The following is a 12,589-nucleotide window of genomic DNA, read 5'->3' as shown; positions in this document are numbered from 1 at the left end:
TACACAGAGGAGGGAGTTAGTACACAGAGGAGGGAGTTAGTACACAGAGGAGGGAGTTAGTACACAGAGGAGGGAGTTAGTACACAGAGGAGGGAGTTAGTACACAGAGGAGGGAGTTAGTACACAGAGGAGGGAGTTAGTACACAGAGGAGGGAGTTAGTACACAGAGGGGGTTAGTACGCAGAGGAGGGGGGGTAGTACGCAGAGGAGGGGGGGGTAGTACGCAGAGGAGGGGTTAGTACGCAGAGGAGGGGGAGTTAGTACGCAGAGGAGGGGGAGTTAGTACGCAGAGGAGGGGGAGTTAGTACGCAGAGGAGGGGGAGTTAGTACGCAGAGGAGGGGGAGTTAGTACGCAGAGGAGGGGGAGTTAGTACGCAGAGGAGGGGGAGTTAGTACACAGAGGAGGGGGAGTTAGTACACAGAGGAGGGGGAGTTAGTACACAGAGGAGGGGGAGTTAGTACACAGAGGAGGAGGGGTTAGTACACAGAGGAGGAGGGGTTAGTACACAGAGGAGGAGGGGTTAGTACACAGAGGAGGAGGGGTTAGTACACAGAGGAGGGAGTTAGTACACAGAGGAGGGAGTTAGTACACAGAGGAGGGGGAGTTAGTACACAGAGGAGGGGGAGTTAGTACACAGAGGAGGGAGTTAGTACACAGAGGGGGTTAGTACGCAGAGGAGGGGGGGTAGTACGCAGAGGAGGGGGGGGTAGTACGCAGAGGAGGGGTTAGTACGCAGAGGAGGGGTTTAGTACGCAGAGGAGGAGGGGTTAGTACGCAGAGGAGGAGGGGTTAGTACGCAGAGGAGGGGGTTAGTACACAGAGGAGGGGGAGTTAGTACACAGAGGAGGGGGAGTTAGTACACAGAGGAGGGGGAGTTAGTACACAGAGGAGGGGGAGTTAGTACACAGAGGAGGGGGAGTTAGTACACAGAGGAGGGGGAGTTAGTACACAGAGGAGGGGGAGTTAGTACACAGAGGAGGGGGAGTTAGTACACAGAGGAGGGGGAGTTAGTACACAGAGGAGGGGGAGTTAGTACACAGAGGAGGGGGAGTTAGTACACAGAGGAGGGGGAGTTAGTACACAGAGGAGGGGGAGTTAGTACACAGAGGAGGGGGAGTTAGTACACAGAGGAGGGGGAGTTAGTACACAGAGGAGGAGGGGTTAGTACACAGAGGAGGAGGGGTTAGTACACAGAGGAGGGAGTTAGTACACAGAGGAGGGGGAGTTAGTACACAGAGGAGGGGGAGTTAGTACACAGAGGAGGGGAGTTAGTACACAGAGGAGGGGGAGTTAGTACACAGAGGAGGGAGTTAGTACACAGAGGAGGGAGTGTAGTACACAGAGGAGGGAGTTAGTACACAGAGGAGGGAGTTAGTACACAGAGGAGGGAGTTAGTACACAGAGGAGGGAGTTAGTACACAGAGGAGGGAGTTAGTACACAGAGGGGGTTAGTACGCAGAGGAGGGGGGGTAGTACGCAGAGGAGGGGGGGTAGTACGCAGAGGAGGGGGGGGTAGTACGCAGAGGAGGGGTTAGTACGCAGAGGAGGGGGTTTAGTACGCAGAGGAGGAGGGGTTAGTACGCAGAGGAGGAGGGGTTAGTACACAGAGGAGGGGGTTAGTACACAGAGGAGGGGGTTAGTACACAGAGGAGGGGTTAGTACACAGAGGAGGGGGAGTTAGTACACAGAGGAGGGGGAGTTAGTACACAGAGGAGGGGGAGTTAGTACACAGAGGAGGGGGAGTTAGTACACAGAGGAGGGGGAGTTAGTACACAGAGGAGGGGGAGTTAGTACACAGAGGAGGGGGAGTTAGTACACAGAGGAGGGGGAGTTAGTACACAGAGGAGGGGGAGTTAGTACACAGAGGAGGGGGAGTTAGTACACAGAGGAGGGGGAGTTAGTACACAGAGGAGGGGGAGTTAGTACACAGAGGAGGAGGGGTTAGTACACAGAGGAGGAGGGGTTAGTACACAGAGGAGGAGGGGTTAGTACACAGAGGAGGAGGGGTTAGTACACAGAGGAGGAGGGGTTAGTACACAGAGAGGAGGGGTTAGTACACAGAGGAGGAGTTAGTACACAGAGGAGGGGGAGTTAGTACACAGAGGAGGGGGAGTTAGTACACAGAGGAGGGGGAGTTAGTACACAGAGGAGGGGGAGTTAGTACACAGAGGAGGGGGAGTTAGTACACAGAGGAGGGGGAGTTAGTACACAGAGGAGGAGGAGTTAGTACACAGAGGAGGAGGGGTTAGTACACAGAGGAGGAGGGGTTAGTACACAGAGGAGGAGGGGTTAGTACACAGAGGAGGAGGGGTTAGTACACAGAGGAGGAGGGGTTAGTACACAGAGGAGGGGTTAGTACACAGAGGAGGAGTTAGTACACAGAGGAGGAGTTAGTACACAGAGGAGGAGTTAGTACACAGACAGACAGACAGACAGGGGAGCAGACAGACAGACAGACAGACAGACAGACAGACAGACAGACAGGGGTTAGTACACAGACAGACAGACAGACAGGGGTTAGTACACAGACAGACAGACAGACAGACAGACAGACAGACAGACAGACAGACAGACAGACAGACAGACAGACAGACAGACAGACAGACAGACAGTATTGTTTCTTATCGATGGCGGGGTTAGTATATACTGAAGTAAGCACTACCAGGTCCCAGATGTATCATTAATACCAGTGTAATCTATAAAATGTCTTAACTCTAGAGCTTAAGATTCGAGACCAGTTTCTGAATAAGGGCCAGTAAAGTTAAATGGACTGAAAAATCAGGAAGTAGACCAGGAACAAACTCTGGGCCCAGTTATAGCCAGTAGCTAAATACAGTGCCTTGCAAAAGTATTCATTTCCCTTGGCGTTTTTTCCCCCTATTTTGTTGCATCACAACCTGTAATTTAAAATGGATTTTTATTTGGATTTCATGTAATGGACATACACAAAATAGTCCAAATTGGTGAAGTGAAATGAAAAAAATATAACTTGTTTCAAAAAATTCAAAACGGAAAAGTGGTGCGTGGATATGTATTTAAATTAGCATACATGTTTAGTGTTCGTCAAAAGGCATGTGGGAGACTCTCCAAACATATGGAAGAAGGTACTCTGGTCAGATGAGACTAAAATTGAGCTTTTTGGCCATCAAGGAAAACGTTATGTCTGGCGCAAACCCAACACCTCTCATCACCCTGAGAACACCATCCCCACAGTGAAGCATGGTGGTGGCAGCATCATGCTGTGGGTTTGTTTTTCATCAGCAGGGACTGGGAGACTGATCAGAATTGAAGGAATGATGAATGGTACTAAATACAGGGAAATTCTTGAGGGAAACCTGTTTCAGTCTTTCAGAGATTTGAGACTGGGACGGAGGTTCACCTTCCAGCAGGACAATGACCCTAAGCATACTGCTAAAGCAACCCTCGAGTGGTTTAAGGGGAAACATTTAAATGTCTTGGAATGGCCTAGTCAAAGCCCAGACCTCAATCCAATTGAGAATCTGTGGTATGACTTAAAGACTGCTGTACACCAGCGGAACACATCCAACTTGAAGGAGCTGGAGCAGTATTGTCTTGAAGAATGGGCAAAAATCCCAGTGGCTAGATGTGCCAAGTTTATAGAGACATACCCCAAGAGACTTGCAGCTGTAAATGCTGCAAAAGGTGGCTCTATAAAGTATTGACTTTGGGGGGGGGGGGTGAATAGTTATGGACGCTCAAGTTCTCTGTTTTTTTTGGTCTTATTTTTTGCATCTTCAAAGTGGTAGGCATGTTGTGTAAATCAAATGATACAAACCACCAAAAAAACATTTTATTCCAGGTTGTAAGGCAACAAAATAGGAAAACTGGCAAGGAGGGTGAATACTTTCGCAAGCCACTTTAGGAACAAACTCTGGGCCCAGTTATAGCCAGTAGCTAAATGGGGCCCGGAGTGTTTCCTAGCTAGGTCACATGCTCAGGAGAAGGGTTTCAACTCACAAAGACCGAGATTGGAATTTAAATTCTCTAAACCGTTTAAAAAATAAATTAAAAAAAAATCAGGAACATTTGAATTTAGAATTTGGTTTACATTCTGAATCGACTGGAATCGATATGCGAGTTAATCCCAACCATGATCTGAGAAAAGGGGCTGACCTTGTGGGATCTGAGTGGCCAGAGGAGAGGAGATGGTGACGAAGTTGAGGTCTTTGCTGCCGTAGTGAACGGGCATCTGGCGACCTTTTCCCAGGTCATCAACGTTGGCATAGCACTGTGCCATGAACAGGTCCAGGGGGAAGCCACGGTACATCAGCACTCCTACCGACAAAACACACAGAGGGACTGTTAACCTCTATAGGACATCAGCACTCCTACCTACAGACACACAGAGGGACTGTTAACCTCTATAGGACATCAGCACTCCTACCGACAAAACACACAGAGGGACTGTTAACCTCTATAGGACATCAGCACTCCTACCGACAAAACACACAGAGGGACTGTTAACCTCTATAGGACATCAGCACTCCTACCTACAGACACACAGAGGACTGTTAACCTCTATAGGACATCAGCACTCCTACCTACAGACACACAGAGGACTGTTAACCTCTATAGGACATCAGCACTCCTACCTACAGACACACAGAGGACTGTTAACCTCTATAGGACATCAGCACTCCTACCGACAGACACACAGAGGGGCTGTTAACCTCTATAGGACATCAGCACTCCTACCTACAGACACACAGAGGGACTGTTAACCTCTATAGGACATCAGCACTCCTACCTACAGACACACAGAGGACTGTTAACCTCTATAGGACATCAGCACTCCTACCTACAGACACACAGAGGGACTGTTAACCTCTATAGGACATCAGCACTCCTACCTACAGACACACACAGGGGCTGTTAACCTCTATAGGACATCAGCACTCCTACCTACAGACACACAGAGGGCTGTTAACCTCTATAGGACATCAGCACTCCTACCTACAGACACACAGAGGACTGTTAACCTCTATAGGACATCAGCACTCCTACCGACAGACACACAGAGGGGCTGTTAACCTCTATAGGACATCAGCACTCCTACCTACAGACACACAGAGGGACTGTTAACCTCTATAGGACATCAGCACTCCTACCTACAGACACATAGAGGACTGTTAACCTCTATAGGACATCAGCACTCCTACCTACAGACACACAGAGGACTGTTAACCTCTATAGGACATCAGCACTCCTACCTACAGACACATAGAGGACTGTTAACCTCTATAGGACATCAGCACTCCTACCTACAGACACACAGAGGGACTGTTAACCTCTATAGGACATCAGCACTCCTACCTACAGACACACACAGGGGCTGTTAACCTCTATAGGACATCAGCACTCCTACCTACAGACACACAGAGGGGCTGTTAACCTCTATAGGACATCAGCACTCCTACCTACAGACACACAGAGGACTGTTAACCTCTATAGGACATCAGCACTCCTACCTACAGACACATAGAGGACTGTTAACCTCTATAGGACATCAGCACTACTACCTACAGACACACAGAGGGACTGTTAACCTCTATAGGACATCAGCACTCCTACCTACAGACACACACAGGGGCTGTTAACCTCTATAGGACATCAGCACTCCTACCTACAGACACACAGAGGGGCTGTTAACCTCTATAGGACATCAGCACTCCTACCTACAGACAAACAGAGGGACTGTTAACCTCTATAGGACATCAGCACTCCTACCTACAGACACATAGAGGACTGTTAACCTCTATAGGACATCAGCACTCCTACCTACAGACACACAGAGGGACTGTTAACCTCTATAGGACATCAGCACTCCTACCTACAGACACACAGAGGACTGTTAACCTCTATAGGACATCAGCACTCCTACCTACAGACACATAGAGGACTGTTAACCTCTATAGGACATCAGCACTCCTACCTACAGACACACACAGGGGCTGTTAACCTCTATAGGACATCAGCACTCCTACCTACAGACACACAGAGGGACTGTTAACCTCTATAGGACATCAGCACTCCTACCTACAGACACACAGAGGGGCTGTTAACCTCTATAGGACATCAGCACTCCTACCTACAGACACACAGAGGGGCTGTTAACCTCTATAGGACATCAGCACTCCTACCTACAGACACACAGAGGGACTGTTAACCTCTATAGGACATCAGCACTCCTACCGACAAAACACACAGAGGGGCTGTTAACCTCTATAGGACATCAGCACTCCTACCTACAGACACACAGAGGGACTGTTAACCTCTATAGGACATCAGCACTCCTACCTACAGACACACAGAGGGGCTGTTAACCTCTATAGGACATCAGCACTCCTACCTACAGACACACAGAGGACTGTTAACCTCTATAGGACATCAGCACTCCTAAAGACAGACACACAGAGGGACTGTTAACCTCTATAGGACATCAGCACTCCTACCTACAGACACACAGAGGGGCTGTTAACCTCTATAGGACATCAGCACTCCTACCTACAGACACACAGAGGACTGTTAACCTCTATAGGACATCAGCACTCCTACCTACAGACACACAGAGGGGCTGTTAACCTCTATAGGACATCAGCACTCCTACCTACAGACACACAGAGGGGCTGTTAACCTCTATAGGACATCAGCACTCCTACCTACAGACACACAGAGGGCTGTTAACCTCTATAGGACATCAGCACTCCTACCTACAGACACACAGAGGGGCTGTTAACCTCTATAGGACATCAGCACTCCTACCTACAGACACACAGAGGACTGTTAACCTCTATAGGACATCAGCACTCCTACCTACAGACACACAGAGGGACTGTTAACCTCTATAGGACATCAGCACTCCTACCTACAGACACACAGAGGGACTGTTAACCTCTATAGGACACAATGGGTTGTTAAACATTGAATGAGAGTCAATGTTTTATTAAGAATCAGAATTAGCACCATCTGTTAATGAATACTTTGATGATGTGGTCGTATTCACTAGACAGACGGGACATCAGAATAAAAAAAGGATTTAAACGGGGAGGGATTACCTCTAATGAATGGTTTGTTATTGGCTGAGTTAATGCATTATTTAGTTTCATCAGTGTTTCACTTCGCTTTGAAGCAAAACTATCAAATTACAGTCCAACCAGTGAGGCGGAACGGTGATGAGATGTGAAACGGTTTGTTCTCTCACTAAACCCCGCTGAATAGTCCCAGTCGGTATTAGATAGACCGGTCCGGCCGCCCGCACGCCCGCCCGCGGGGAAAACAACACGTGGTTACCCAGGTTACCACATTGGCTCACAGCAAACACTTGACCTTTAAAAGTCAATTACAAAACTACATTTAAGAGAAGTACATGTCTAAAGGTGACTTTTCAACACTGCCAGGGCGTTCTCACTACTTAAAAAACATGGCATATTGTAGGGCTTCCCTCGTGCCTCTTCTCATGACGATGCTGGCAGTCACGTGAGTGAGTGCTAGCTAGCTAACGACAGCAACATTAAGCTAGCCAAGACCAACAACACAAACAAACTATAGACGATACAGCTACAAGTAGTGAACAGAGTTATAAACTGACTACAGAGCTACAAGTAGGGAACAGAGTTATAAACTGACTACAGAGCTACAAGTAGGGAACAGAGTTATAAACTGACTACAGAGCTACAAGTAGGGAACAGAGTTATAAACTGACTACAGAGCTACAAGTAGAGAACAGAGTTATAAACTGACTACAGAGCTACAAGTAGTGAACAGAGTTATAAACTGACTATAGAGCTACAAGTAGGGAACAGAGTTATACACTGACTACAGAGCTACAAGTAGGGAACAGAGTTATACACTGACTACAGAGCTACAAGTAGGGAACAGAGTTATACACTGACTACAGAGCTACAAGTAGGGAACAGAGTTATACACTGACTACAGAGCTACAAGTAGGGAACAGAGTTATACACTGACTACAGAGCTACAAGTAGGGAACAGAGTTATAAACTGGACTATAGAGCTACAAGTAGGGAACAGAGTTATAAACTGGACTATAGAGCTACAAGTAGGGAACAGAGTTATACACTGACTATAGAGCTACAAGTAGGGAACAGAGTTATACACTGGACTATAGAGCTACAAGTAGGGAACAGAGTTTTAAAATGGACTATAGAGCTACAAGTAGGGAACAGAGTTATACACTGGACTATAGAGCTACAAGTAGGGAACAGAGTTATAAAATGGACTATAGAGCTACAAGTAGGGAACAGAGTTTTAAAATGGACTATAGAGCTACAAGTAGGGAACAGAGTTATAAACTGACTACAGAGCTACAAGTAGGGAACAGAGTTATAAACTGACTACAGAGCTACAAGTAGGGAACAGAGTTATAAATGGACTATAGAGCTACAAGTAGGGAACAGAGTTATAAACAGACTATAGAGCTACAAGTAGGGAACAGAGTTATAAAATGGACTATAGAGCTACAAGTAGGGAACAGAGTTATAAACTGACTATAGAGCTACAAGTAGGGATTATAAAACGGACTATAGAGCTACAAGTAGGGAACAGAGTTATAAACTGGACTATAGAGCTACAAGTAGGGAACAGAGTAATAAAACGGACTATAGAGCTACAAGTAGGGAACAGAGTTATAAACTGGACTATAGAGCTACAAGTAGGGAACAGAGTTATAAACTGACTATAGAGCTACAAGTAGGGAACAGAGTTATAAATGGACTATAGAGCTACAAGTAGGGAACAGAGTTATAAATGGACTATAGAGCTACAAGTAGTGAACAGAGTTATAAACTGACTACAGAGCTACAAGTAGGGAACAGAGTTATAAACTGGACTATAGAGCTACAAGTAGGGAACAGAGTTATAAACTGGACTATAGAGCTACAAGTAGGGAACAGAGTTATAAACTGACTATAGAGCTACAAGTAGGGAACAGAGTTATAAACTGACTATAGAGCTACAAGTAGGGAACAGAGTTATAAACTGACTATAGAGCTACAAGTAGGGAACAGAGTTATAAACTGACTATAGAGCTACAAGTAGAGAACAGAGTTATACACTGACTACAGAGCTACAAGTAGGGAACAGAGTTATACACTGACTATAGAGCTACAAGTAGGGAACAGAGTTATAAAACGGACTACAGAGCTACAAGTAGGGAACAGAGTTATACACTGACTACAGAGCTACAAGTAGGGAACAGAGTTATACACTGACTACAGAGCTACAAGTAGGGAACAGAGTTATACACTGACTACAGAGCTACAAGTAGGGAACAGAGTTATAAACTGGACTATAGAGCTACAAGTAGGGAACAGAGTTATAAACTGGACTATAGAGCTACAAGTAGGGAACAGAGTTATAAACTGGACTATAGAGCTACAAGTAGGGAACAGAGTTATACACTGACTACAGAGCTACAAGTAGGGAACAGTTATAAACTGGACTATAGAGCTACAAGTAGGGAACAGAGTTATAAACTGGACTATAGAGCTACAAGTAGAGAACAGAGTTATAAAACGGACTATAGAGCTACAAGTAGGGAACAGAGTTATAAACTGACTATAGAGCTACAAGTAGGGAACAGAGTTATAAACTGACTATAGAGCTACAAGTAGGGAACAGAGTTATAAACTGACTATAGAGCTACAAGTAGAGAACAGAGTTATACACTGACTACAGAGCTACAAGTAGGGAACAGAGTTATACACTGACTATAGAGCTACAAGTAGGGAACAGAGTTATAAAACGGACTACAGAGCTACAAGTAGGGAACAGAGTTATACACTGACTACAGAGCTACAAGTAGGGAACAGAGTTATACACTGACTACAGAGCTACAAGTAGGGAACAGAGTTATACACTGACTACAGAGCTACAAGTAGGGAACAGAGTTATAAACTGGACTATAGAGCTACAAGTAGGGAACAGAGTTATAAACTGGACTATAGAGCTACAAGTAGGGAACAGAGTTATAAACTGGACTATAGAGCTACAAGTAGGGAACAGAGTTATACACTGACTACAGAGCTACAAGTAGGGAACAGTTATAAACTGGACTATAGAGCTACAAGTAGGGAACAGAGTTATAAACTGGACTATAGAGCTACAAGTAGGGAACAGAGTTATACACTGGACTATAGAGCTACAAGTAGGGAACAGAGTTATAAACTGGACTATAGAGCTACAAGTAGGGAACAGAGTTATAAAACGGACTATTACTAAACAAGTGAAATGTCTTACCTGTGACACACCTTGCTCTAGTTACATGTAACCCCACGATTTCCCCACGCGGCGTAGCCTGAAGCCTGAAGCCACAGGGCTCTTCTGGCAAGCTCTTTTTCCCCACCGTGGAGGCATTGTGAACCATAAAATCGCGATTTTTTGTTTGTTGTTGACCTACTTACATACAGCAGCTTTTTGTTTTTGTTACGTTTTGTTATTTCTGACAAAGTTGGCTCTTCTACACTAGGGGTGAATGGAAAGAATGTTTGTTTTCCCTCGTTTTTGTGGGGATTGGTCGAGGGGAATTCCTCGTTTATTACATGAATGTCGACTCAGAAGATCCTTAAAACAGAGGTGAGATGTCAACAGGTCTTCCTCCTCCTTCACCTGCTTCTCTGTACTGGCCGAAGACCAAGTCCCTTGGGTCGAGAGCCGCAGCGCTGCCGATATGGGTTCCCTCTTCTCCATAGTTAGTCATGTAGAAGGATATACGACCCTAAAACACACACACACACACACACACACACACACACACACACACACACGTCATTAGAGTCCTGTCTAGAGTCGTACCACCCTATTGCCTATGGGCCCTGGTCCAAGTACTGCCCTGTAGGGAATAGGGTGCCATAGGGCCCTGGTCCAAGTACTGCCCTGTAGGGAATAGGGTGCCATTTGGTAGGCAGACCTCACGACGGACCCAGGTGGTAGCTCTCTCTCTCTCTCTCACCTGTCTCTGAGACTCATAGAGGATGCGGTCCATTGTGTTCAGAAGGGTCATCTTCTGGTAGAAGTTCAACACTTGTTCCTTGGAGAGCTGAGGAAGGAAGGGCAAACACAATCAGCCAATCAGACAGGGAGGGCAGTCACAGAGATAGAGATCCTAACGCTATTGGACAAGGTGCTGTATAATACTGTGGTAGAGATTCTAACTCTATTGGACAAGGTGCTGTATAATACTGTAGTAGAGATTCTAACTCTATTGGACAAGGTGCTGTATAATACTGTGGTAGAGATTCTAACTCTATTGGACAAGGTGCTGTATAATACTGTGGTAGAGATAGAGATTCTAACTCTATTGGACAAGGTGCTGTATAATACTGTAGTAGAGATTCTAACTCTATTGGACAAGGTGCTGTATAATACTGTGGTAGAGATTCTAACTCTATTGGACAAGGTGCTGTATAATACTGTGGTAGAGATAGAGATTCTAACTCTATTGGACAAGGTGCTGTATAATACTGTGGTAGAGATTCTAACTCTATTGGACAAGGTGCTGTATAATACTGTGGTAGAGATTCTAACTCTATTGGACAAGGTGCTGTATAATACTGTAGTAGAGATAGAGATTCTAACTCTATTGGACAAGGTGCTGTATAATACTGTGGTAGAGAGAGATTCTAACTCTATTGGACAAGGTGCTGTATAATACTGTAGTAGAGATTCTAACTCTATTGGACAAGGTGCTGTATAATACTGTAGTAGAGATAGAGATTATAACTCTATTGGACAAGGTGCTGTATAATACTGTGGTAGAGATTCTAACTCTATTGGACAAGGTGCTGTATAATACTGTGGTAGAGATAGAGATTCTAACTCTATTGGACAAGGTGCTGTATAATACTGTAGTAGAGATTCTAACTCTATTGGACAAGGTGCTGTATAATACTGTAGTAGAGATTCTAACGCTATTGGACAAGGTGCTGTATAATACTGTGGTAGAGATAGAGATTCTAACTCTATTGGACAAGGTGCTGTATAATACTGTGGTAGAGATAGAGATTCTAACTCTATTGGACAAGGTGCTGTATAATACTGTGGTAGAGATTCTAACTCTATTGGACAAGGTGCTGTATAATACTGTGTAGAGATAGAGATTCTAACTCTATTCTAACGCTATTGGACAAGGTGCTGTATAATACTGTGGTAGAGATAGAGATTATAACTCTATTGGACAAGGTGCTGTATAATACTGTGGTAGAGATAGAGATTCTAACTCTATTGGACAAGGTGCTGTATAATACTGTGGTAGAGATAGAGATTCTAACTCTATTGGACAAGGTGCTGTATAATACTGTGGTAGAGATAGAGATTCTAACTCTATTGGGACAAGGTGCTGTATAATACTGTGGTAGAGATTCTAACTCTATTGGACAAGGTGCTGTATAATACTGTGGTAGAGATAGAGATTCTAACTCTATTGGACAAGGTGCTGTATAATACTGTGGTAGAGATTCTAACTCTATTGGACAAGGTGCTGTATAATACTGTAGTAGAGATAGAGATTCTAACTCTATTGGACAAGGTGCTGTATAATACTGTGGTAGA

At 45.2% G+C, this 12,589-nt stretch overlaps 1 protein-coding gene across 1 annotated transcript in view; it reads right to left on the bottom strand.

Moving 5' to 3' along the window:
* bckdha (branched chain keto acid dehydrogenase E1 subunit alpha) overlaps window positions 1-12,589 on the bottom strand; it is a 38,412-nt gene that overhangs the window by 18,489 nt on the left and 7,334 nt on the right. Inside the window, exons 3-5 of the mRNA XM_014215532.3 lie at window positions 10,992-11,078; window positions 10,649-10,757; window positions 4,136-4,297 (exon numbers count right to left, since the gene is read on the bottom strand). Of these exons, the coding sequence (XP_014071007.1) occupies window positions 4,136-4,297; window positions 10,649-10,757; window positions 10,992-11,078 (358 nt within the window). The remainder of the gene's footprint in view (window positions 1-4,135; window positions 4,298-10,648; window positions 10,758-10,991; window positions 11,079-12,589) is intronic.

This window comes from Salmo salar, chromosome 09 (assembly GCF_965601325.2).
Source record: "Salmo salar chromosome 09, fSalSal1, whole genome shotgun sequence".
Lineage (NCBI taxonomy): Eukaryota > Metazoa > Chordata > Actinopteri > Salmoniformes > Salmonidae > Salmo > Salmo salar.
The sequence above is the reverse complement of the archived record's forward strand: the minus strand, read 5'-3'. Positions and strand labels throughout refer to the sequence as shown.